At 45.4% G+C, this 25,025-nt stretch overlaps 1 protein-coding gene and 1 pseudogene across 1 annotated transcript in view; one reads left to right on the top strand and one right to left on the bottom strand.

Moving 5' to 3' along the window:
• Positions 1-6,393: 6,393 nt before the first annotated feature.
• Positions 6,394-25,025, top strand: part of LOC134757055 (immunoglobulin superfamily member 3-like) — a 38,626-nt gene continuing 19,994 nt past the window's right edge. Inside the window, 5 exon segments of the mRNA XM_063697648.1 lie at positions 6,394-6,799; positions 8,681-9,091; positions 14,531-14,920; positions 19,330-19,389; positions 21,857-22,258. Coding sequence (XP_063553718.1) covers positions 6,394-6,799; positions 8,681-9,091; positions 14,531-14,920; positions 19,330-19,389; positions 21,857-22,258 — 1,669 coding nt within the window.
• LOC134757037 (N-lysine methyltransferase KMT5A-like) lies at positions 17,641-18,717 on the bottom strand (annotated as a pseudogene).

Genomic DNA, 25,025 nt, shown 5'->3' with positions numbered 1-25,025 from the left:
AACTCCTTGCCTCAGGTTCTGCATCCGTAAAGTGAGGTCACTAGGAGTATTTACCTCAGAGGGCTGTTGCCACGGAATAAGAAAACTCTTAGTCACATTCTGTGCATGAGAAGGTTACTTAACCTTGAAAACCATTTCGCATAAATGCGGCTGTAATGAAATCGACCCCATTCACTGTTGTGAGGATTAAATGAGATGATGTATGCAGAGCAACTAGGACAGTGCCTGGGAAAGTGCTACTCATGATCATTTATCTTCAGTTTAGAACAATATATACTTGCTTATTTAAAAAAGGAGGTAATAGAGAAAAGGTATTGAGAAAAATAGGAGAGGAGAAAATCACTCATATTCTCACCATTCAGTGATTCAGCCCAGTATCATCAATGTTTTGTTTGGTTGTTTTTGTAGGTGTAGGATTTTTTTTTAAAGGTAATTTTCCTGCATATGCAGTTTTGCATTTTTAACCCAAACTTAATGTTCTTTTTAATGTTCTTGTAGTTACAAAGATTTATCCTGTTTTTAGATTGATATCTCACCTTGACAGAAATGAGATAAAATTTTAAAATATTCATTTGGTGGCTTTCACAGTATTATTTGATCTCTAGGGTCTCCTGTGAGTTTGCTACATGGTGCATTGTATTACTTTCATCTTATAGATGAAGAAAGATACTAGTGTGGCTGAGTCGCATGCAGAATTTGGAGGAGCATGGTGCTGAATGGGCTTTGATGATTGTAGGGGCCACAACTGGAAAAGTAGATGTAAAATGGTGAGGTTGATCCCTCTGACACTTTCACATGCTCAGTCATGCATCTTGAACATGTAAGTTGGATCCTGTGCCTAGAGAGGTAGGTTTCTGAGCCAAGGCATATTCCAAAAATTGCATGAGAAGCTGGCTTTCCCAGGCACAGTGAGCCCTCCCGGCTCACTAACTCCTGAATCATACCTCCTGCCCCTAGCCAGGTTTATCTAGGACTTGAGCACAAAGAAAAAGTGGGAGCATCTTTGAACAAGAAATATCTTGAAAAACTAGTTAAGTGGTATCATATATTTGTGGGATGGGTGATTTCAAAACCCAGTCTAAAAGGACAGGACCTTGCTCATTGACAATTTATTGTCTGATGCAATGTTTCTTAATCTTTTTGGGTCTTGGCCTTTGAGAATCTTTTGAAGTTTATGGACTCTTTCCCAGAAGAACACTCTCATGTGTATGTAACACAATTTTGCATCCAATCTTAGGGATATTAGTTATATATTGGTGTAAAAAAAAAGCCCCAAACTTAAGGCTTAAAGGAACAATAGATGTTTATTATCTCACAGTTTCTGTGGTTCAGAAAGTCAGTAACATCTTAACTGTATACTTCTGACTCAGAGTCTCCCAGGAGGTTGCAATCAAGATGTTGGGGGGAAAGGGGCAGGTTCAGTGGCTCATGCCTGTAATCTCTACACTCTGGGAAGCAAAGCCAGGAGGATTACTTGAGCCCAGGAGTTTGAGACCAGCCTGGGCAACACAGTGAGACCCTATGTATTAGTCAGTTCTCACATTGCTATAAATACATGAGACTGGAGAATTTATAAAGAAAAGAGGTTTAATTGTCTCACAGTTCCACATGCTGTTCAGGGAGCATAATGCTGGCATCTGCTCGGCTTCTGGGGCAACCACAGGAAACTTTCAATCATGGTGGAAGGTGAAGGGGAAGCAGGCACGCCTTACATGGCCAAAGCAGGAGCAAGAGAGAGAGGGGGGAGGTGCCACACACTTTTAAACAATTAGATACTGTGAGAACTCTAATGAGCACAGCACCAAAAGGGTGATGCTAAATCCTTCATGAAAGATCCATTCCTGTGATCCAGTCACCTCCCACCAGGCCCCACCTCTAACATTGGGGATTATAATTGAACCTGAGATTTAGGTGGGTACACAGACCCCAACCATATCATCCCGTCTCTATAAGAAATAAAAAAGTTAGCCAGGCATGGTGGTGTGTGCTGGTGGTCCCAGATACTCAGGAGGCTGATGTGGGAGGATCACTTGAGCCTCGGAGGTCAAGGCTGCAGTGAGCTATGATTGCACCACTGCACTCCAGCCTGGGTGACAGAGTGAGACCCTGTCTCAACAACAACAAAAAGATGCCTGGGGTTGACATTATCTGAAGGCTTGACTGAGTTGACTGAGGCTGGAGAATCTACTTCCAGTCACATGCTAGCAAGTTAGTGCTAGCTGTTGGCAGGAGGCCTCATGCGGTCCTCCCCATATGGCTGCTTTGATGTCCTCATAACATCGTGCTTGTCTTTTTATGACCTAGCCCTGGAAGTCACATTCCACCATTTGTGCATTTCCTATTGGTCACATAGGTCAGTCCTATTTAGTGCATAGGGCAAGGTCTGAGAGGGGAGTAGTGCTGACTGCCCATGCCCTCTCCTGGTGCACGCCGCTTCCAGCACCCAGAAGCTCTCCTAACTCCGTTATTTAGGGTTTTCATATGGGATTTCATTACATGGGTATGACTGATCAAATCACTGACCAATGCTGATTGGATCAATCTGCGGTCCCCCTCTTGTCCTTGGAGGTCTAAGGGTGGGGCTGAAAACTCCACAACTCTAAGCGTGGCCAGCTCCTTCCTTGAAACTGCCTCCGTGCTCACCTTCAGTCACCTCATTAGCATAAACTCTGGGATGGCCAAAAGGGGCTTCTTATAAATAACAAAAGGTATTCCCATTGCTTAGGAAGTTCCAAGGGGTTTAGGAGCTCAGTGCCAGGAACTGGGGACAAAGACCAAATATGTATATATATATATAAATACTACAGTAGTGAATTTTATATAGCAAATATGCATTATTTTTCTTTTTGGCTAAAATTTTTTTCTAGTTATAAAACTGGTACACACTCATTGCAGAGGACTGGGGGAAGGAGTAAAATATTAAGAAAAAATAAAAATCACTTGCCATCCTGTCACCTAGTATTTTCTTTCTAGTTCTTTTCATGCAGTTATATATAACATTTTGATCTTTCTTTTTATGTTACAGAAGTCATATTTGCTTATTGCAGAGTAATCCAAAGAGTACAGAATGTCTAAAGTTAAAAAAGTTATTTAAAAAAAATGATCCTTGCCTGGGAGGAACTTTCTATTGTAGGTTGAGAGGGGAGATAGAGGGGCTGTGGGTCAGAGGATGCCCTGGTCAGGGTTGGGTGCCTGTGTCTCTTTGGAGGCAGCAGAGGTCTGCACAGCAGTGTATTATCATTATAGGGAAATGGGGGGTGGGGTGGGATGTGTGGAAGGGGAATTAAACTGCCAAGAAGAAAACAATTATTTTTATGTTGAGAAGCATTATTTTCAGGGGTCAGAAGCCCTTTGTGGGGCAGAGGGAAATTAAGGAGGTATTTGATAAACAGGTGCAGCTGAATGTGTGTGGTTAAAGTGCAATCCAGTAGTTATTTATTTGTCCGGATTGTTTATAACCTGCTTCCAGCCTAGACAAGTAGATTTGACCCTTCTGTCTCCTGGCTCATTCAGGCCACTTAACACTGTTTACCTTTGGGTGGGGAGGACATGCATGATCCGCTGGCCGAGTGCCTTTGTAAGGTCTGTAAATAGGATGCATTCTGGTTAAACTCATTATTGCATCACAAAAGCCAGTATCTGATGGGTCTCAGCTCTTTTCTTTTGCACTGGGGAAGACTGGAGGAGAATGAAACTTCCTTGAACCAGTGATTGGGTCTCTACCAAAGAGAGAAACTTAAAGCTAGTGAGAGCCTTAAGATATTTCATTTGAGCACTTGGCCGGCACCATGTAGGTAGAGACACTTTAAAGTAACAGTGCTTTGCTACACCTGATTTGAATCATCTGTGGAGCTTCAAAAAAAATCCTAATTAATCCTAAGACCAGTTATGTCAGGTGGGGTCCAGGCACTGTTATTTTTTTAAAGCTCCCCAGGTGATTCCAGTGTAGGTCCAGGACTGAGAAGCAGTCCTTGAAGATGCTGGTGTACCCTGACCTGCCTCCAGCCTTCTTTGCAGGAGATGGATGGGGGTTGGTTGTAGTTGCTCTGTCATAGAACACTGCAATTCAAAGGATACCTAATGTTATGAATGTAGGTAAATTGTTTGCAAAATGTTCTGTGTTTCAGGAATACTGCAATCACTTGATTCAAATGTCACCATATGTGTGTGTGTATACAGTCATGGGTCACTTAATGATGGGGACATGTTTTAAGAAATGTGTCGTTAGGCAATTTCATTCTTGTGTGAACATCATAGGGTGTATTTCAACAAACCTGGATGGGATATATATTTTCATTTATATATTTTATTATGGAAAATCAAATGTCCCAGCACTGTTACTAAATAGCAGTCATTTCCCCTACTTGATCTGCCACGCCAACATTAAGTGCCATATATTAGATCTCTATATATGCTCCATTATAATCATACAGGATCACTGTTGCACATGTGTTTCCTCATTGACTGAAATGTTATTCAGTGCATGACTGTACATATAGTAAAAATGTTATGCAGCATATTTTAACATACTGATATTACTAATGAGTTGTCCTCATGGTGACTTTAAGTATCATAATTAATGCCATCAACCAGAATATATCAAATAAATTCAGATACCACTTGTTCTGTTTATTTCCTTCCCCTGCCAATTTTTTATTTTTCCTGATTCTGCTGAAGCCAAGATGGGGTTCTGTGTAAGATTTTGTTTGTGAGGAAAGGTTCTGCATGAATTAAAGTTTTGCAAGCCATGGGCATTTCATTGTATGGGCCGTTTTGAGGTCTGTCATCTTGCAGATTAGATTAGCTTACACTGAGGCACAGTCACCTGCTGGGCTAGGCAGAGAGCTGCACTCCACTAGTATTTGAGCTGTCCCGGCTGTTCACCAGCTGGATCCACTTCAGATAGGCATAGCCAGGGCAGCCGCCATTCCCATTTGTAGGGGAAAAGGGAAGCTATCACAAGAATGGGCTGCAGCTGTGGGATGAGGTGGGCAGCCCAGCGATGGTGTCATTGTCAAGGGGCCATTGAAATGTCCTTAAGCAGTCATTGGCCAAATCCTGTCCTCTATGGATCCAGAGCCACAGAATGTTCCAGCAGAAATATGTCTTAGCCAGCAGCTCTTTATTGAGGACTGATTGTGGGCTAGGCTCTGTGCTAGGGTCTTTACAGATGTTACTAAATCTTCTCAATAACCCTATGAGACAGGCATTATTATCCCCATCTTACTGATGAGAAAACTGAGGCTTAGAGAGGTTAAGCAGCTTATCCAAGACCACAGTTAATAAGTGACAAAGCCAGCATCGGAACCCATGCTAGTCCTCTCTAAAGCCTTCTTAGAAATCATGTGATAGATGAGAAGATCAAGGTCTGGAGAAGAAAAGCAAGTTGTCTGAGATGACACAACCAGCTCTAATTGGTGGCAAAGCTGCGCCTATAACTCACCTGCGCTTTTCACAACCTGCAGTACGTGACCACTGCCGAAATGAAGAGGCAGCGGTGTGCCCCTCCCACCTTCTGAGTGGCTCAGGCACAATCAGTGTTGAGTTGGCATGAAATGAGAACTTAAACTCACCATGCCACTTTAAGAAGAACATGGAGAAGGCAGGCAGAAGTGACCTTGGAGAACAGTATCTGAGCCAGAAGGCAGGAGGTCAGCGGGGGAGTCTTGAGTGGGAAACTCAAGGGTAGCCTGACAGTCCTTGTCACAGGTTTAGCTGGGCACTGTTAGTTCCCCCCTTTGTCAGTTTGTGGGAATCTGGGCATCAGGGATCTGTTTCAGCCCTTCACATTTGTATTTGGGTGTGCTCAGCTTAAAACGATAGCAGCCTGCAGGAGCTCAGCTCTGCCTCCATTTATGGAGGGAAGAGAAACTAAGGAATGCTCCTTGGGGTGGTGTTGAGGAGCAGCTACATGGGAAAATGAAGGGTGCAGCACCAGTAAAAAGGTGCTCCCAGGACTCCCTCCCAACAGCACTCGGACCAAGGAAGAAGCATTTAATTTCAGCCAGATTTCTAGATGGTTGCTTTTATTTGTTTTCACCTGAATTTGTGCCAAGGATTCAACTTTTCCTGCTTATTTTATTAAAAACTTTATACACAGCATTAATAAATAGATATAAACTGCCATATACATGACAAACAGAGGGGCTAAATGAAATTCCCAAGGGTCAGCTGTTGAGTAAGTAACAAAAGCACATCTTGGCATGATCAAATTCCCATATATGCAAATTAGGGACAGTGCTTTACCACAGAGTGTTTTAATTAATATTTATAAATCACAGAGTGCCTTTGAAAGGGCCAGTAAGCTGTTTATATTATTATCATGTCACACAAATAACAAACCCTTTGGAGATTGCTGTCTACTTTGCATTTTGGTCTGAGAAGTAAGTGAGCATGTTGCGTGTGTTTCTCTCCCTCGTAGGTGTGGTGTCAGCACAGCGGCAGGTCACCGTTCAGGAAGGACCCTTGTACAGCACGGAGGGCTCCCACATCACTATCTGGTGCAATGTGAGTGGCTACCAGGGACCTTCTGAGCAGAATTTCCAGTGGTCCATTTACCTGCCTTCGTCGCCAGAGCGAGAGGTGCAGATCGTCAGCACCATGGACTCTTCCTTCCCCTATGCCATCTACACCCAGCGCATCCGCGAAGGGAAGATCTTCATAGAAAGAGTCCAGGGGAACCCAACCCTATTGCACATCACAGATCTTCAGGCCCGGGATGCCGGAGAATATGAATGCCACACACCCAGCACCGATAAGCAATACTTTGGGATTTACAGTGCAAAGATGAACCTAGTGGGTAAGGAGAAGCTGTCTTCACGTTGCCAGCGTCTGGCCTGACTCAGTTCTTTAGTAGTGTAATTTTGCTTTATGCCATGCATTTGACTTTAAAAAAAATCCCAAAACTCCCAACATATTTTAGGGGTCAACAGATAGCACAAGGAAACTAAATTTCTGTGTTCACTTCTAAATAATAGGTGGTTGAGGGTGAAACTTTAAAAAGATCTAATGCAGATGTTAAGAATTTCATAAGTTAACTAACCCTGTAACTGGTGAAAAGGGATATGAAAATATAAGGCAAGGACGTTTGTGGTTGATGATCTGAATGACAAGGAAGGTGAGACTTATGACATCAGTTGGAAGAGAGGAGAAACCTCTCGGAAGGATAGGCCTTTGGGTAGCTCTGAGACCCACGGGGCACTGCTGAAGCAGGAAGCACATGCGGCTGCGGGTCCTTGCTCAGACCTTGTACATTGAAGGTCCTTTGGCTCCATGCGTAAGGAACTATGAACTGGCTGTCTCCCTTGTTGCTCCTTAATGCTGAAGGAAACATGAGGAAGAGGGATGCAGGAGCTTCCAGTGTGGGCAGCACTGGTCACAGTGTTTGCCAGTGTCAAAGGGTTAACCGTATCAAGGCTGTTCTGTTTTTCTGCCTATCTTAATGTCCAGTTTTTATTATCACAACTAAGCAGTGGGTGTTGCTAGTTCTTTTATTAATACACATACTATCATTTGTTTATTTTTCCTTTCTCTAACTAGTCTGTGTCCCAGCAGGAGACCTTTTATTTTTCATGTGTGTGTGTGTGTGTGTGACAGAGTTTCACTCTTGTTGCCCAGGCTGGAGTGCAATGGGGCTCACTGCAACCTCCACCTCCCTGGTTCAAGCAGTTCTCCTGCCTCAGCTTCCCAAGTAGCTGGGATTAGAGGCATGCACTACCATGCCTGGCTAATTTTGTATTTTTAGTAGAGACGGGGTTTCTCCATGTTGGTCAGGCTGGTCTCGAACTCCCGACCTCAGGTGATCCGCCTCCCTCAGCCTCCCAAAGTATTAGGATTATAGGTGTGAGCCACTGCACTTGGCCGTTCCCAGCCGGAGACCTGTAAGACCCAATCCTTGGGTGAGAACAGGGAGAAAACACATACTAGTTGTGACTAGGGTACTCTCATCATACAGAGAGGTGGTGCTATTTAATCTCCAGAAAGGTGCAAGCAAGGATCAGGGTATGATTCTGACCAAGGGATCACGGAGAAAATCTCTTCTCTTGCCTGAATCTCTCCAGACTGTGGCTTCCTTCCAGTGAGGACCCCTTTGATCGATGAATTACATGAAAATTAAACCCACTAAAAATAGGGTATGATGATTATAGTTTCTACCAAAAATGGTTTTTTAAAAAAATCATCTTCCTAGGGCTGCATTGCTGAAGTAAGTTACAGGATGGGGATGTGGGAAGGAAAGAAAGGATGTTGTATAGAAATGTAAAACTAAAAGTTCCAGGAGGTATTTCCATTAGAGGATCAGTCAGAAGTGAAGTTAAAGTATCTCAAAGCAGTGCCAGAATCAACAACAAATGTTATTTGACCTATAAGACAATTGTTTAAAGACAGTATTTTCAGGGAGTTCATTTATTATGTAATATGAAATACACCCCATGTTTTATCCAAGTGTTATTAGAATTCGAGACAGGTAAGTGTAAGCACCAAAATAATGCATTTCCAAATCTGAACAGAAAACTTTCTGTTTATGTGCAATTTGGGGCTGTCTGTGGCCTTGAATCGATGGTTCAAGGATGACTGTTAGGGACGCAGTGCAGTGACACCTGCGTGGAATGGGAGCTTAGCCCCGGGAGTCTCAGATTCTGTGGCTTTGTGACTGCAGTCTCAGGACATTTCTGTGTTGCAGTGATCCCAGACTCCCTGCAGACCACTGCCATGCCCCAGACTCTGCACAGAGTGGAGCAGGACCCACTGGAGCTCACTTGTGAGGTGGCCTCGGAGACCGTTCAGCACAGCCACCTGTCTGTGGCCTGGCTGTGGCAGAAAGTTGGCGAGAAGCCCGTGGAGGTCATCTCCCTGAGCCGAGATTTCATGCTTCACTCCGGCAGCGAATATGCCCAGAGGCAGAGCCTGGGGGAGGTGCTGCTGGACAAGCTGGGGAGGACCACCTTCCGCCTCACCATCTTCCACCTGCAGCCTTCTGACCAGGGCGAGTTCTACTGCGAGGCCACCGAGTGGATCCAGGATCCGGATGGGTCATGGTATGCTATGACCCGAAAGCGTTCCGAGGGAGCCGTGGTCAACGTCCAGCCAACTGGTCAGTCCCTCTGAGCCTCTTGTCCTGTCCTTTACTTGGTGGTGAAAGCTGTCAGATACTGGGAGAATGTGGAGACTCCTTCTTTGGGCACCCCTACCAGGACAGCAGGTTTTCATGTGAAGTTAAAGCCGGTCTTGTGTGCGGCCGGAGGGAGCTGAGGGATGTGCGGGACATAGGTATCCTAAGACCTGAGTCACAGGCAGGTGCCACACAGACTGAATCCTGTTTAGAGACATGCTTTCTTCCACCTATGTGGTGTTTACACTTTTTTGAGTTAGAAACTCATTTTAAAAATTGGGAGATTTCTGAGAAACCATTTGTATCTTAAAACTCTGGGCTTTCATTCCCATTAGCCACAGTTGCTGCCCCGTTTAATGATGTTGCCTTCCTTGGGTACCCATCTGGTTTCATTTGCAGAAGCCATTTGAGATAATGAGACTTCCATCCAAGGTCTAACATTATGAACTAGAGAAATGTTGGCTTAAATTATTATTTTTTATCTAATAATAGTCTTTGGTGATATTTTGTAATTTCCAAAATGCTTTATCACATATTACTTCACCATCCCCCAGACGTTCTGTGAGGTGAGTAGGTGGTAGTACTCCTATTTTGCAGGTGAGGATGCTGAATGCAGATTACTTTATGTTGGGGCTCAAGAGGAGTCATAGGGCATGTTGATGAGGCCAGTCTGAGAGTACCAAGTTCCACTGTAGATGTTTTCTTAAGTGAAGGCCTGGAAGCGGTCCTTAAGAGGTTGCATGATGTCTTTAGACACCATCATTTGTCTTGAGGCAAAATGATGGTGGCACAGCCAGCTGAAACCCTCCCTGACTTCTCTTGGTATCTCCTGTTGCCCCAGACTCTACTCCCCAGTCTCATGAGCCCACCAGGCTCCAGGCCAGAGCTGACAGCTGTTGCTGGCTGCCTCTGCTGGGCTGAGGGCAGGTTCTCACATGGGCCTTCAGTTCCCCCAGCTTTGATTGGAGCGTGGTTGTTGTGCCATCACTAAGTTGGTGATGAGTGGCCTGAAAGCCTTTCCTTGTGCGGATGCTCACTTCCAGTGAGGACTGTGGTGGTTCTGGTGAGTGAGTGTGGCTTTGTGGGAAATGAGCTGGTGAGTTGCAGTACAGGTGGGGTCCTTCTTCAGGACCTGTCTCTTGGGCTCCCTGTCCCATTTGCTGCAGTTAGTTGTCTGGGTCTTTGCATACTTTCTCTGCCATTCTAGAGTAATGCCTCAGACTCAGCTAACAGTACACATTTTGGGGCTTCTTCCCAGAAGTCTTCAATTGGAGGCTCCTGGGATGGGACCTGGGAAGCTGGATTTCTGGCATGCTTCCCAGGTGATTCTTCTGCTATCTACATTTTTTTCAAGCAAAGCTTCTAGGGCAGAAGCAATTCTCTGGACATCACTTTAATAAGTCATTTAATGGATGTGAAATCTTTTACCATAGGGGTTGGTAGGGATAGGGAGCAATTTATCTGCTCTGTAGGACATTTAGCTGCTTCTGGATTTTTCAGTATTAAAAAATCTATCCAAGGGGCTTTATTTTATATTTATCCTTTCCCTTCCTGGATAGTTTTAAGATCAACTTCAAAAATTTGGGCCAAATTTTGAGTCTTAATGCTTTTAAATTAGGTTGCATCAGTTAATCTTCTTTATTTTAATCTTACCAATTTGGAATTAGAACTTTTTGAATTTACCCTGAAAATGTATCTAGACTAAGCCATCAAAAGGAAAACTAAGTGAAAAAAAAGTTGATGACTTCACTCTGCATTCCTGTGCTGTTTAGGTTCAGCAGTTGCATCTCCAACTCTACCCTTCTCAGTTTATTTCAGTAAACATGTAGCCAGTCTCCACAGCATTGAAGGTGTGATGGTGATAGGCATTAAGGGCTTCAAAGAGGACTAGCACTGGTCCCTGCACTTAGGCAGACCTGAGAACCAATGGACAAGTAAAATGTGCTAAGTGCATTGATAGCATTTGTATAGAGTGCTCTGGGAATACCGGAAATAGGAAGTGTTCTTGCAACGATAGTTTTCTCTGAATGGGATGGTTGATAAGACAAATCCAGGAACACCAATAAGTTTCTTGACTTGAACTGAGTCTGGAAGCTTGAGGAGTCAGCAGTAGAAGAAGCATAAAAGTGCAAAAGTGTTTGATATGTTTGGCAAGCAGAAAGGAGTCAAGTATGACTAGTTCCAGATGTTGAGTTCCAGATGTGTGTGATGAGAGGAAAGGGAGCCCAAAGCCCCAAATGCAGTGATATAGAGCCGGGGCTTGACTCTGTGGGCCAAGAGTTTTCAAGCTGTTCTTGGAACCCTGGAAGCCCCTCAAAGGTGCCTAGGAGGTTAGACATGGGTGTGTGTTGGTGTTCATGTGCACGTGTACATACCCAGGAGTGCAGGGAGAAGGCATGCGAGGGCCTGGGTGGTCCCCCCTTGCTTCAACTATGTTTGGCAGCAGAAGATTTTATATGAATAAAAAGTCCCCTTCCTTTGTCCTCTTCTTCATAAAGTTTGAAGACCTCTGCTGCAGACAGCTGGAGAGGAGGTAGAGATTTTTAAGCAGGGAGTAAGACAATCAGATCAGGGTTTCAGAAAGAAAAACCTATGGAGGCCACCTGGAGGTTGATTAAATCCGTTGCATCTGAAGCCAAGAGACCAGGTAGAAAAGAGCTAATAAGAGCCAAGGCTAGGTCAGTGGGTGCCAGAGGTGAAAGAATAAAGAGCACAATGGAAGGAGGGGTCCAACTGTCTAGAAGCCCAGGGGCTGGGGCTGTGGCTCTGGGGGTTCCTTGAACTGTGGGAGGGAAGGAACAATAATGAGGACATGCGGGACCTTTGCATTTGTGGCAGCATTGGCTGCCTTTTCTTTTTGTAAATTCCAATGAAAGAGCCCATCCATCAGATAGACTCTGATAGAGATGCTCAGTATGCGAAACACCCAGTGGGTCCTCAGACATAGGGGTCTGGGGCTCAGAGACCGAGCCTGAGAGTGATCAGGTCCCTGGCAGAGCCCATGGGGTTAAAATGGGAAAGGCCCTGGGAGAACAGCAGCAGTAAGAGGTGACCAGAGAAACAGGTGAGAGAGTGGAACAGAGTGGGCAGGCCAGCAAGAAGAAGAGCAGGAGAGAAGGGATCATAGAGCAGGCTCAGAGCCTCAACCTGCTTGAGGAAAGCCTTTGGTTAGGATGGGGGTAGGGGTAGGGGTAGGGTGGATCATTCGTGACATTTGCTAAGTCAGTGAAGCCTAATTTCAGTGAGATGAAGTGGAAGGGGTATTGGAAAAAGCACAGGTCAGTTTCTAGAGAGGTAATTGACTGGGCATAACCAAGGGCAGAAATGGGGGTGATGCGGGTAAATCTTGTGTCTTCAACCTGGGAACATGAAGGTGTCACCAAGGCATGGGGGGATTCCCCTGAGATAAGCAGAGTCTTTGGCCGCTGAAAGAAGAAAGCCAGAGTTACAGCCAGGCTAACCTGGAGCAATGGAAAGGTCTGAGGTCTAGGGTACCCCTTGCACAGCTCCAGTGGTGTTTATGTGGAAGGAGTGCTTTTCTGCCATTGATGTCGGGTTATAAATGACTAATTGGGTTGACCTGAGAGATAATATCCAGCAGATAACACGGGGACTGTCCCATATGGGTGTGTTCATCCAGGCAGATGGTGGCAGAGTGAAATGTGCTTCCTTCAATCCATGCCTCTTAAGACTGGTCTCTTGGGAGCTGGAAGCTGTGACGGCAGCTACTTCATTGGAGGGGAGGCCCTGGAGTTGATGACGTGGTTTTCCCTGTCAGGAAGTTTGGCTGCTAGAGGAAGTAGTTAGGTCACTGGAAAGGGGTGTTTGCAGCAGGACACTGGCCTATATCGGGGGGAGGAGCTGGAGAGCCTGAGGAGCGGGAGGGGTAAAGCTGAGCTGGGGCTGGAAAAGAGGAATGTGGATGCTGCTCATGCGTGACTCTTATGTTTTCTCGGGGAAACAGAAACCTCGTCTGCTTGAAGAGTGCCTAGGACGGGATGAATGGGCAAGATCTTGAAGATAGTGGGAAAGACTAGACATGCCAGTCTAGGGAAGGCAGACAAGGTCAGAGCTAATGAATCTACATGGAATTCAAACATCTCTGCCATGAGATTTTTTCCACCTCAGTGTTCTTTTTAGAGGAACAGAGCTAGAACTGGGCAGTGGTCACAGCTCCAGTCTCTAACCCTTAACTCCGTTTTCTTCCCCCTGACTTCTGCCCTGGGTGCCTATGAGATACGATAGCTGTCTAATGGGATTAATAGCCACTGTACACTGGTACATAGGTTGTGGTGATGCTGTTAGTGGTGATGAGGCCCTCTTTGGTCACCCCCTCACGCCTGGTTAAACACCCAACTCAACAAAAATTAGCCAGATATGGTGGCTACTCTGGAGGCTGAGGTGGGAGGATGGCTGGAGCCTGGGAAGTCGAGGCTGCAGTGAGCCATGATCATGCCACTACACTCCAGCCTGGGCAACAGAGCAAGACCCTGTCACAATAAATAAGTAAATAAATAAAAATTTAAAAAACACCTAGCTCTTTGGAGGCTGCTTGGGTTTAGTAATCATTTCAGAGGCTGTCTGGCTTTCAGCAGAAGTAGGTACTTTCCTACTAAAGTACCTACTAAGTACTTCCTAAGTGGGAAAGTACCTACTAAGGCTTAACCAGGCGTGAGTACTTTGTAGGTACTTTCCCACTAAAGTAGGTACTTTCCTACTAAAGTAAGTACTTAGTAGGTACTTCAGTGGGAAAGTACCTACTTCCATTGAAATCTGCCTAAAGATTTGATCTGACAGGTGGTAAACTAGTGAACAGACATTAGTTTTTATTTTTTCTATGTAATTCTGTTAGGGTTTTGTCATAGCTACATCTTATTTCTAGTATTCACATGGCGGGGGGTAGAGAGGGAATTTTAATCTTTGAGCATTTGTTAGGATTGGGCCAGCACCTAGGCCACTCTGTAATTTTTTCCCACAGACCTCAGTGGGGTAAGTCTTACAATATCTGCTGAAAATGTTTATAATGCTGTTGCTTAAATAGAGTTCTGGGTGCATGTATCAAGGCTAGATATTTGTAATCCACCATTTGAGTGATATTAGTAGCTTCTCACTGAACTGGGGGTCTCATGCAAGACATCTAAAGCTTCAGACTGAGCCCCATTGGTTTAACTGGGGTAACAGTTTGCTTAGACCATCTGGGCTGAAGTAGTTTTGAATTCTGTCTGTGATATTCAGGCGTTTCTCTGGACCTCAGATAACCTGGGTCTGAGTTGGATTTTACTCTCAAGCCAAGTGCTGTGGTCCTCCCCGCAATTAGTATTGTAAAGAAGAGGAAGGATAGTGGGAATGTGCTAATGTGGTTTAGTTGGCTGGGGCCCTCATTCACCCAGAATGTGTCTCTTTTCTTAATTGTTCTCTCAGACAAAGAATTCACTGTTCGGCTGGAAACAGAGAAGCGGCTGCACACGGTGGGCGAGCCGGTGGAGTTCAGATGCATCCTGGAGGCTCAGAATGTTCCCGACCGTTACTTTGCTGTCCCCTGAGCCTTCAACAGCTCGCTCATCGCCACCATAGGCCCTAACGCTGTGCCTGTCCTCAACAGCGAATTTGCTCACCGGGAAGCCAGGGGACAGCTTAACGTGGCCAAAGAGAGCGACAGCGTCTTTGTGCTGAAGATCTACCACCTCCGCCAGGAAGATAGAGGGAAATACAACTGCTGGGTGACTGAGCGAGAGAAAACCGTGACGGGGGAATTCATTGATAAGGACAGCAAGCGTCCCAAGAACATCCCCATCATAGTCCTCCCCCTCGGTAAGTAGAGAGATGTGCTGCTTTCTTCTCCTTTGGCTCAGCATCATTTAGGAGAGGTAGGAGGAGAGAGAATAGTGTGGTGAGGGTGAGGGGAGACAGATGGAACCCTCGAGGTTAATGCAGAGCTGGGGAAAAAACCGTTGAGCCTCTCTTCCCTGTTGTAGCCCACCTGCCTACATTTAGCAGTCTCCCCATAGCAGAGGATCAGGATCAGGGGTGTCCAGGATCAGGGTGCCCAGATAGGGCTGGGCATAGGCCTATCTGATTGCTAGCAGCCCTGTGCATACACAAGCAGTGCCAGCTCAGCTTGGAGGGAAACCAGGAATCCCAGAAAGCTGTTTGCTCTTGTGTGGGAATCAAGTCCCAGAAGAAGTGGGTAGATAGATGCCTGCCTTGAAATCTCACTTAAGGAGAGCTGGTCTTTTATGGGAGGATTTTAAATCATAAAGTGCATTATTAAGGATTTGCCATCTGGGTTTTTCAGGTATAAAGGCTGGCATTTCCCTAAATGGCTTTTCCCTGTTGAAATTGTGTTTCTAAAAGTCAGTGGATGGGACCTCTCACATCTTCCTGGAGCATAGCCTTTTAAGCTTAGCTGATTTCTGAGGCTGCCTCAGTGGGCTCCCAGCCTTCATGTAGACTGGCCTTGTGTGGGTGGGTAGTGGCCATTGCTAGGGATTCCAGAAACTACCGGTGTTTGCTTGTGTTGTGTTTAAACATTCATAGTATCAACATATTCTTATTAATCTCATTCTCCCATAGTTCTGTTTTTAGTAAAGAGAATAAAAACCTATGATGCTCTGATTTTAAACAAGTGGTAAAGTTTTAAGACTAACCTTTAACCTTTTCTCAGCTGCTAAAACTATTCTTTCTCTGAGCCTTGTAATAATTTCCTTTACTTTTTATTTATATGTTTTAATATTTAAAATATTTCTCTTCAAGTGTGAAGTAAAAAGTAGCCATAGGGGTCCTCTTGTCAGTCTTTTCTTCTTTTCTCATCAACTGGATTATTTTCTTTTATGCTTATTATTATTTTGTTAAAAACCATGCACACACATACCTAATTATCTTTTTTTTCCTGGCAATACATATTTTAATTTGTTTCATTTTTATGATGACAAATAATTTTCAAGTTTATTTCCTTGTTTAAATACAAAGCTAAACCACAAACAGGTACAATCAAGACATTGTGTCTCACATTTATACTCCCGTCGGATCCTCTTCCAATTTGCTGACCACTGACCAGGCTAGCATGGGGGAGGGGGTGGGAGGGAAGACTTTCTTAGGTAACACCGTCGTAAGGCCCGAGGTGGGGTTGGGGGGAAAATCAAAGATGAGGACAGGCTCTCATACCTGTCTCCATTCACATTTACCTGGGACCAGGGTGGGCAGGAGACACCAGGTCATGGCTCCTGAGCCCCGGCCCCCTGGACTGAAAGGACAGTGTGTGAGAATCAGTTCTGTGAAGGGCGGGAGGAAGCAGCCACCTATTCCTCCTGCCTTCACTGTTAAGGTGAAAACCTTAGCCCTATCCTTGATTCCTGGGGGCTGCCGGGCCCTGTGTGCTCCCCTGCACACCTGGGTGCCTTTCTGAGGCTGGCAGCAGCGGCTGGGGTCAGGGGTCCTGGGCTCCTAGGCTCACACCTCAGCTCAGTTTCATCCTTGCAGGACACTGGGTATCTGACAAACACAAGGCCTCGACAGCAGGTCTGGAACTTTCAACCCCAGCAGGATGAGGGGGAATGGGGGTGGATGTCAGGTAAGTAATCTCTGGTTCCACTACAAAACTTTATTTTTGATTAGAGTACCATTCTCAATCTCTTCTACAAAAAGCCAAAGAAAGCAAAAAAAAAAAAAAAAAAAAAACAGCAGCCACTTCACTCACTTCAAGACCTGTATACATGTAAGTTGTTTTCTGTGGTTTTTTAAAAATTATTTTTAATTTTTATTATTATTTTTAAAATAAATTCAGTGTTCACATTTCTATAAAGAATTAACCTAGTTTCAGGAAACCCTGCCCCAGCAGGGCAGGTAAGCAACACTCTCCCTGCCCACATCTAGTTTGATTTCACGCCCTGATGCTTCAAGGTGCCCAGAAAAGCGGCAGCTTGTGGAAGAGGAAATCTATGCCCGGCCCGTGCTTGGGGCCAAGGGCTCAGTAAGCTTTCGAGAAAACAGAGGGGAAGACTAGCTTACTGCAAAAACCTTTTTAAAAAATATTCATACACTTCAGTGAGCGCCTGTCGAGACGTTAGGAGAACAAGAGCTTGGAAACATCCCGTCCAGGCCATTGGGAGGCAGCGTCTTCCTCACACCCCGTCCCTGGATGTCGGGGGTGCAGGGGGAAGGTCCTGGCTCTTCCACTGGAGAAAGGAGACTCACCTAGCTTCCTAGTTCATATTTGACTATTTCCTCTAAAACCTGTGCTGAGTCTTTGACTGCATGCACGGGAAGCACAAACGTTCGGCTTGTATGCAAAACAAAGTACAAAAACAACTAGAATATAAAAGTTTTGGTAATATAAGGCCATCTGTTCAAGTCCACCTTGGAAACCTGTAACAGATATTTAAATACTACAGTGAAAAGGCATCTTAATATACTTTTTAAAAACATCTGAAGTAATCCGCTAAGATTAAGTGTGTAAAAAAAAATTCAATTCCCTTTGAGGGCACTTTGTCCTTTGAAGAAGGGAAAGTGGGGCGACGAGGGCGCGGGGCCCACCGGTTAATGCTTCAGCCACGGGTGGGCTTCAATGGAAGCCTTGCTGCGGTCCCCATAGTCATACAGGAGCTCCTCCCCAGCCACCATGTCTTGGGAGGCGATGAGGGTGAGGTGAGGTACGCCGTCGATGTCCTGCAGTTTGGTTTGGCAGTTCCCACATTTGCTGTGATTGATCGGTCTTCCTAGGCAATTTGTCTCTCTAGTTGCATCCACGCAGTAGGTTTTGCTCAGATACTGAAAATAGTACATGTAGCAGCACGTGGAAGGGTCCTGTGAGTACAGAGCCTCCCGTTTCTTGGCGTCGGTGATCTCGATGAGGTCCCCGTGGTATTCCACCACAAAGTCACCCCGGGAGAACTGCTTGGTGGCAATCACACCCCTGCCTTTGCCATCGATGAGGTCAATCTTCATTCCTTCTTCCTTCCCACTTTCAATCAATTCATCTATTCTTTTCCTTTCTTCAGACTGCAGCTCGGCTTTGCTCTTCCTGGAGCTCCTTCGGACAGGGTAGAAATCCGTAAGTTTGCGATTCTGTTGCTTTTTTCCTTGAGCTTTTTTTCGGGGGGCCTGTTTGCCCTTGATGGGCTTTTTCAGGGCTTGCTTGGCGATGGCTGCATTGGTGGAATCACAAGATGAGGGTGGAGTTTTTGGAGGTTCTGCTGCTTCAGATTTTTGGTTTGGAAAAGGTACCAGGGGACCTCTCCTGGCGTCTTTGATCTTCTGTTCCTCGGACTTCATGGCGCTCCGTACTGCGTTCCCAGCATTTCTTTTCTCTTCTCGTTTCCTGTAGATTCCGGCTAATGGTTTCCCCTGGCATTTGACTTGGTGGTGTGTAACTGAGTTCTCTTCCTGAAGGGGGAAACGCATTCCAGAGCATTTGTTCGGGCTCATGTAGGAATAGATCTTTGACTGCCCGGTAAATACGTTCTCCCGTCGGTGCGGGACCTCCCCGGGCCCCTCCGCTCCACCATCTCCGGGCCCGGGGCCGTCGCTGCCGCCGCCACCGCCGCCGCCGCCGCCGCCGCCGCCGCCGCCGCCTCCACCGCGCGGGGCTTGGACATCTTCCTGCCTGCAGCCCGGCCAGGCCCATGGCAGCGCGCCCCGCGCCCTAGCCGCCGCCGCTACCGGGCCACCACCGCTGCCGCTGCCGCTGCTGCTGCTGCTGCCGCCGCCACCAGCGCTGCCGCGGCGCCCCGGGGAAGGGCCGGCAGCGCCCCATGGCGCCCCCTTCCCCCGTGGCCGGCAAGGCAGGGCCCGGCACCCGCGCACCGCGGCAGCCCCGGGCCACCCGGGGTGAGGCACGCAGGGAGGGAGGCACAGGCGGTGCATCCTCAGCAGCCCGCCCGCCCGCTCCACCTAATTATCTTGAAATTCTTTTGTTTCTTAGCCTTTTCCGCCCTGCAATGCCTAGCATGGTGCTTTGCATAGAGTAGGTGCTCGCTGAATACCGTACAACTGAAATTATTGAATTGAATGCCCACTGTCTTTACTATTTTCCTGTCAGTCTGTGCTTGCCTTAACCACGGACTCTCTACTTTTAAATCTGCAACTAATTCCTCATTGTTTTCTAAGGATCAAGTGAAGGGCAGCCACGCTGTTTACTTCCTATATTTTTTGTACTAAGATTTCCCCCAACCCCTTCTGAGAACTTGTTTGATGATCTGTGGCCTGCTATATTGCTTTTCCAGCAGATAACTGGGTAGTTAAAATCCCCCAGCACCACCAGATCCTGTCCCAAGGCCACTTGGGTAAGTCGGCTGAAGAACAACAACAATCACATCGGTAATGGTGATAATGCCTTGGATTTTAATGGCGCTTTTCCTCCTAAGAGACCAAAGTGCTTCTGCATATATCATCTTCTCCGCTCCCACCTCTCAAATCCTCGTAGAGGCCAATATGATATCCATCGAATGAATGAAGAAATCAGAGCACCACACAGGAAGTGACAGAGCTGATTGTTCAGTTAGTGGTTGAGCTTGCATTGCATTAGGAAATATTTGCTTCTAACTCCACACCCACCGCCCTGCGCTTAGCCTGTGCTACACCATCAACTTCCTGATTTGAAATTTCATTTGCGAATGTGTACTCAGATTTTTATTAGTTCTGTCCTAGTTTTCACTTAATCCAGAGAGTTTAAAATTGTCGGCTGCCTTTTCTCAGGCCTGGAGATTCTTGTAAATAGTGTTAGTGGGCAGTGAGGCACCAGGTCTGTAGTTGCCTTTGCCTCAGCTGCTGTAATAAAATAGCATTTCTTCTTGTAGCCCCACATTCTAACTATGTGGGTTTCCAGGCTTGCTCAAGCAACAGAGCACCACCAAACAGTAGCCCTTTCAATAAATGAGCTAGGACTTTCGTAAGAGTCCACTGGGATGACAGTAGGGGATGAGAGTAAGGTCCTGCAAGTCATTCTCCTACTTAAGACAAGTGAAAGGATTTTCTTCCTTGATGCTGCAGTTGCCCTTTTAATCCCTTATTTTGAATTGGTAACAGTGGGGATGAGTCTTTAATCTAAAGAGGAATATTGTTGTTATTAATGATGATGAAAAATAATTACCTCATCTAATCCTGTCAATGTCATGCCCTAAGAAGTAGGCACTATTAGTATCTCCATTTTTCACATGAGAAATTGGAGCTTTGGTAGGTTAAGGAAGAACCACAGGATTACAGAGTTAGGAAGTCTCCAAATGCATCCCCTTAACCATTAGTGCTATAGATGGTGACTGTTCAGGAGCCTGATTATCTCTATGAATCATCCTGGTATGACTCCTGGGGGAGGTTGCCCTCCTGGGAAAATTGCTATTCCCTGCCCCATCCAGACCTTTTATTTTTCACATAAAACAAGCACATCCAGAATGGCTAGCAGGCATCCTCACTATAATAAGAGCTACATTTTGAGGCTCAGTGCTCGTCTTTGTTTCTGCTTGTTGGGGAAATAAAGGAGAGAAAAGATTTGATTCAAATGCATTGTTATGTGTATGTGTGTGTTTTCTCTTGGTAATTGGGTGTGCCTCTTAAAATCTGGGATTTGATTTAATTAATTGGTTTAAATTATTGCATGTATTTAATGTGGGTGGTACCCCAAAATTGGAGCCAAATTAGTTACTTTGTGTTCTTTAATACTTACAGACCTTCTGAACTCAATATAGATAATTATACAAAATACTACAGGCATAATTAAAACATATTAGGCTATCTGTGATGTTTATAAAAACAAAGAGTTATGTGGAATAGTAAAATTAATCATGATCATGATGACCAGTTTTTGAAAACCTACTATGTGTTAGGTGAATCTATACGCATCATCTCATTTACTTTTTAATATTTAAAGAATTCTACAATTAAAGGTGGCTCTCTACCTGTCTTACAGAAGAAGAGGCTGAGGCATGTCGAGTTTAAATAATTTGATTGAGTGAATTCAGTGAGTGAATTAAGTGAGCAGCAGAGGCTAGATGAGACAGAGAAGGGAGTGGAATCCTTATCCCAAACTTTTGATTGGCCGAATGTTTCTAGAAAGAGAGCAAAGGAGCCCCAGGGCTGACTGGACAGGCGGGAGAGTGGTGGATGACGAGCTGCTGGCTTTGTTTTCTTCCTGTGTGTTAATGAAAGAATGAAAGCCTGCTCCTCATGCACTCTGCGAAACTAGACCATCTGTGCTCCCTTATTACCCACACTTAAGCACACGTTATCATCCAAATACTTACTGTCAGTTTTTTTTTTCATATTTCCTAAATTGTCCTGAAGGCCTCAAATGGCACATTATGGATGCTCAGCTTTTATTTGACTGCTGTAGTATCGAATGGTAGGAAGAGGGAAGTGAAGTAGGATTTTGGAGTTACTCTTCTTGCTGAAAATTCAACTTGAAAAACCCTGAACTCCAGCTGAATAGATTACCCAATAAATTGTTTTATGCCCTAATCATCATGCCACTATGTTGTATTTCTTAGGTTCTTATTCAGGCTCAGGTCTTAGAACCTCGTTATCACAGTTCTCTGCACACAGCAAAGAACATCCTAGATTATCAGATCTAAAACCACAGGGAGCAATGCCCAGAACCAGCCAGGGCTTACATCAGCTAGGGTCAGAGTGTTTTTGACCCTCTGAGGCTCACCGTACCTGAATATGATTCCATTTGCACCCCTCCTCCTGTTTCCTCTGTGGGGAGGGCGCTGTGGAGACCATAAAGCCTCCAGGGTGTTTCTCTCTCCCTCTTCCTAGAGAGCAGCATCTCCGTGGAGGTGGCCAGAAATGCCAGCGTCATCCTTGAGGGCAAGGACCTGCGCTTCTCCTGCAGCGTCCGCATGGCAGGCAGGCTGCAGGGTCGCTTCTCTGTCATCTGGCAGCTTGTGGACAGGCAGAACCGCCGCAGCAATATCATGTGGCTAGACCGGGATGGCACCGTGCAGCCAGGCTCGTCCTACTGGGAGCGCAGCAGCTTTGGGAGCGTCCAGATGGAGCAGGTGCAGCCCAACTCATTCAGCCTGGGCATCTTCAACAGCAGGAAGGAGGACAAGGGCCAGTATGAATGCCATGTGACTGAATGGGTGCGGGTGGTGGATGGCGAGTGGCAGATTGTTGGGGAGCGCCGGGCCAGCACTCCCATCTCCATCATAGCTCTTGGTGAGTGAGCGGTGGGACTGGCAGTGGGTCTGGTATGGAGACAGCTTCAGTGTCAAACACCTTATCCTGACTTTTGTCTGTCAGAGTTCTAGCAGGAAACTATGGCCAGTCTTTTACCTATACAGTTTGAAGTACTTTCCTTTATATCTATTTTGTTTCTTATAAGGGTTTAATTAATTAAGATAGTGCTAGCAAGGACTAAGGGACCCACAGTGGATGATGGGGCTCCTGAGGGATAGCAATAGCTGGAAGCTGTGGCTACTCCTCGTCTGGCTGGGAGAGAGTGATGTTATCAGAACTCCATCCAGGTTAGTGAAGCCACCCAGCCATAGTGGTGGCCCCAGGTGGAGGAGCATGGCCACTGCCAGCCTGGCCTTAAAGAGAGCAGAGTGGCTGAGCACTGTGTGGCATGTCTTTCCTGCCCTGCTGCTCAGGGGCCAGCCTTCCTGAAAGAGAGCAGAGAAGGGTATAAAATTATCTGTTGTCATTTATTTAGCATTTACTATGTTCCTGGCTAATCCTTAACACTTAAGCTTAGTTGTCCCATTGAATCCCCACCTAGCCAAGTGACAGACACTTTCATTTTATGGAGGAAACTGAGACTGAGACACATTAAATACTTTGCCTAAGGCTAGAAGTTTCTACTACCTGATGGGGCCCATACCTAACAAAGCTATTCCCTCATTAGCATGGAACGAAAAGATACCTTGAGATTTGCTAAAACCAAGGAAGATTAGATTTGCTTCTCACTGGGGTAAAGAGGCTTCTATCAACATTTATCTGCCTGGATATAAACAGTATATTAGATTTTAAATGACCAGTCTGTGACTTTGCTGGGAAAGAAATTTGTTATGTCAGGTCTTCCTGTTTATCAGGAGACATCGGTTGTCCTCAGCAACTTTATGTCCCACTCCCTGGGACTGTGTCACCACCTTCCTTGCAGGTCGGGATGGTGGTGCTTTTGGATACTTCCAGTAAAGACGGCAGCCCCGAGTGGTTTTTGTCCTTGACAGAGTCCTCCATTTTCTTACCCCTTTGAGATTAGAATTACATTTGTTTTCTAAAGCTTAATCCTAAAGATTGACCTGCTTTTTGCAGTAATTATATGGCTCAGATTTCTGTCTTAGAAACTTCCTCCAGTGATTGCGTTTCCTGATAAGCTCAGTTCCTGTGTCCATACTCAGCAACTATGTGGACCCAGTGAGATGGAACTTGGGGGACAACTTTTGGATGTCCAGTACTGGTTTTTTTTTTTTTTTTTTAACCATCCTGGAAGGTTAGGAATGTCCAATGAGTGATTAGAGTTAGTGAGGATTGTTTCTCTAGAAGTAATTTATGGTATCAGGTTATCCCCTGAGTTTTTTCTTACTCACCATATGTCTGGTGGTTCTCACAGCCAGGGGCACTGAGGGGCTCTGCCCTGGGATCTGGAGACCAGCACTGTTCACCTGATCTCCACCACTGAGATACCTCTGGTTACAGCCATAATCAGGTGGCCCAAAGGACTAAACAAGGAAGAATGGGAGGGCACTCTAGATTAATTGAGGTTGTCTTTTCAGTCTAAAGTTAACAATGACACACATGAATTTTCATATCAGTATAATTAGATGCGGGTCCCAAATGTACAATGGGCCATTATGGCTGTTCAGTTAGAGCAGCTTGGGTGCTCTGTGACTGTGGCATGTGTCTGTGTCAGGACTAGACAAAGTCATTTGCTTGGGGAAGCTCTCTCCCCTTCAGGTGTGAGGCCAGGAGCACCTGGTGTGGGTCCTGTCCCTGAGGTTCTGTCCTACACCACCCTCATGCAACACCTACTACACACAGATGCACAGTGACTGTCAGAGATGCTTCATGTTTAAGGATGGGCCTCCGTGTCATAAACTTTTTTAAAGGGTATATAGAGATAGCCCATGAAATCCAAATCAAAGGTCCAGAGTTTTCAGCAAATTGTACCTACCTATTTGCCAACTTAACCTCCCCATAGAAAGCCAAAAGATTCATCCTGTGTCCAGTCTTTCACATTACAGTGTTTAAAGTACTTTTTTAAAATTTCTATTTCATTTTTTAACAAAATATTTAACAAAATATAGTATATCTCATGTGCTAGGTACTATTTGTAATATTTATAAACACTGATTTATTTAATCTTCACAGAGACTCATTTTACAGATTGGAAAACAGAGGCAGAGAGAAGTTAATAACTTTAATGTCACTTAGCTGGGAAGTATCAAAGGCTTGGCTGCTGGCTCCAGAGTCTGGACCTTTAACCACCGTGTTATGCTTTCCATGGGTAAAGTAACCTAAAAAGGCCCCTGGAATCAGTTACATGTGGTTGGAGACTAACTCTGTCATTGACTTACCAAATGCTTGATATTGAGCAATTTATCTAACCTCTCTCTGCATCAGTTTCTACATCTGCAGGAAGAGATGACAAGCCTGCCTGTTCTACAAGGTTGTTTTGGGGATTCAGTGGAGCATGATGACAGCAAAGCAGTTGGCACCATGCTTGCACCTAGATAGTGCTCAATAAATACTGGCTACTGTTAGCTTTATGATTGTGATCAATGTATGAATATTAAACAGTATTTCCCGGCTGAAGGAACTCTGAGGTACTCATATTGAGGAGTCAGTATTAGAGCTTAGCAGTGCTGCCCATTCAATAAGGAATATTGAGAGACCCACAGCCACTGAGACTGCAGAACCCTGCATTTAGGACAATTGTCCCACCCCACTGGAGGTCCCCACCTGCTCTGTTCTTGGATTTCAT

The sequence above is a fragment of the Gorilla gorilla genome, chromosome 14, assembly GCF_029281585.2.
Source record: "Gorilla gorilla gorilla isolate KB3781 chromosome 14, NHGRI_mGorGor1-v2.1_pri, whole genome shotgun sequence".
Classification (NCBI taxonomy): domain Eukaryota; kingdom Metazoa; phylum Chordata; class Mammalia; order Primates; family Hominidae; genus Gorilla; species Gorilla gorilla.
The sequence above is the reverse complement of the archived record's forward strand: the minus strand, read 5'-3'. Positions and strand labels throughout refer to the sequence as shown.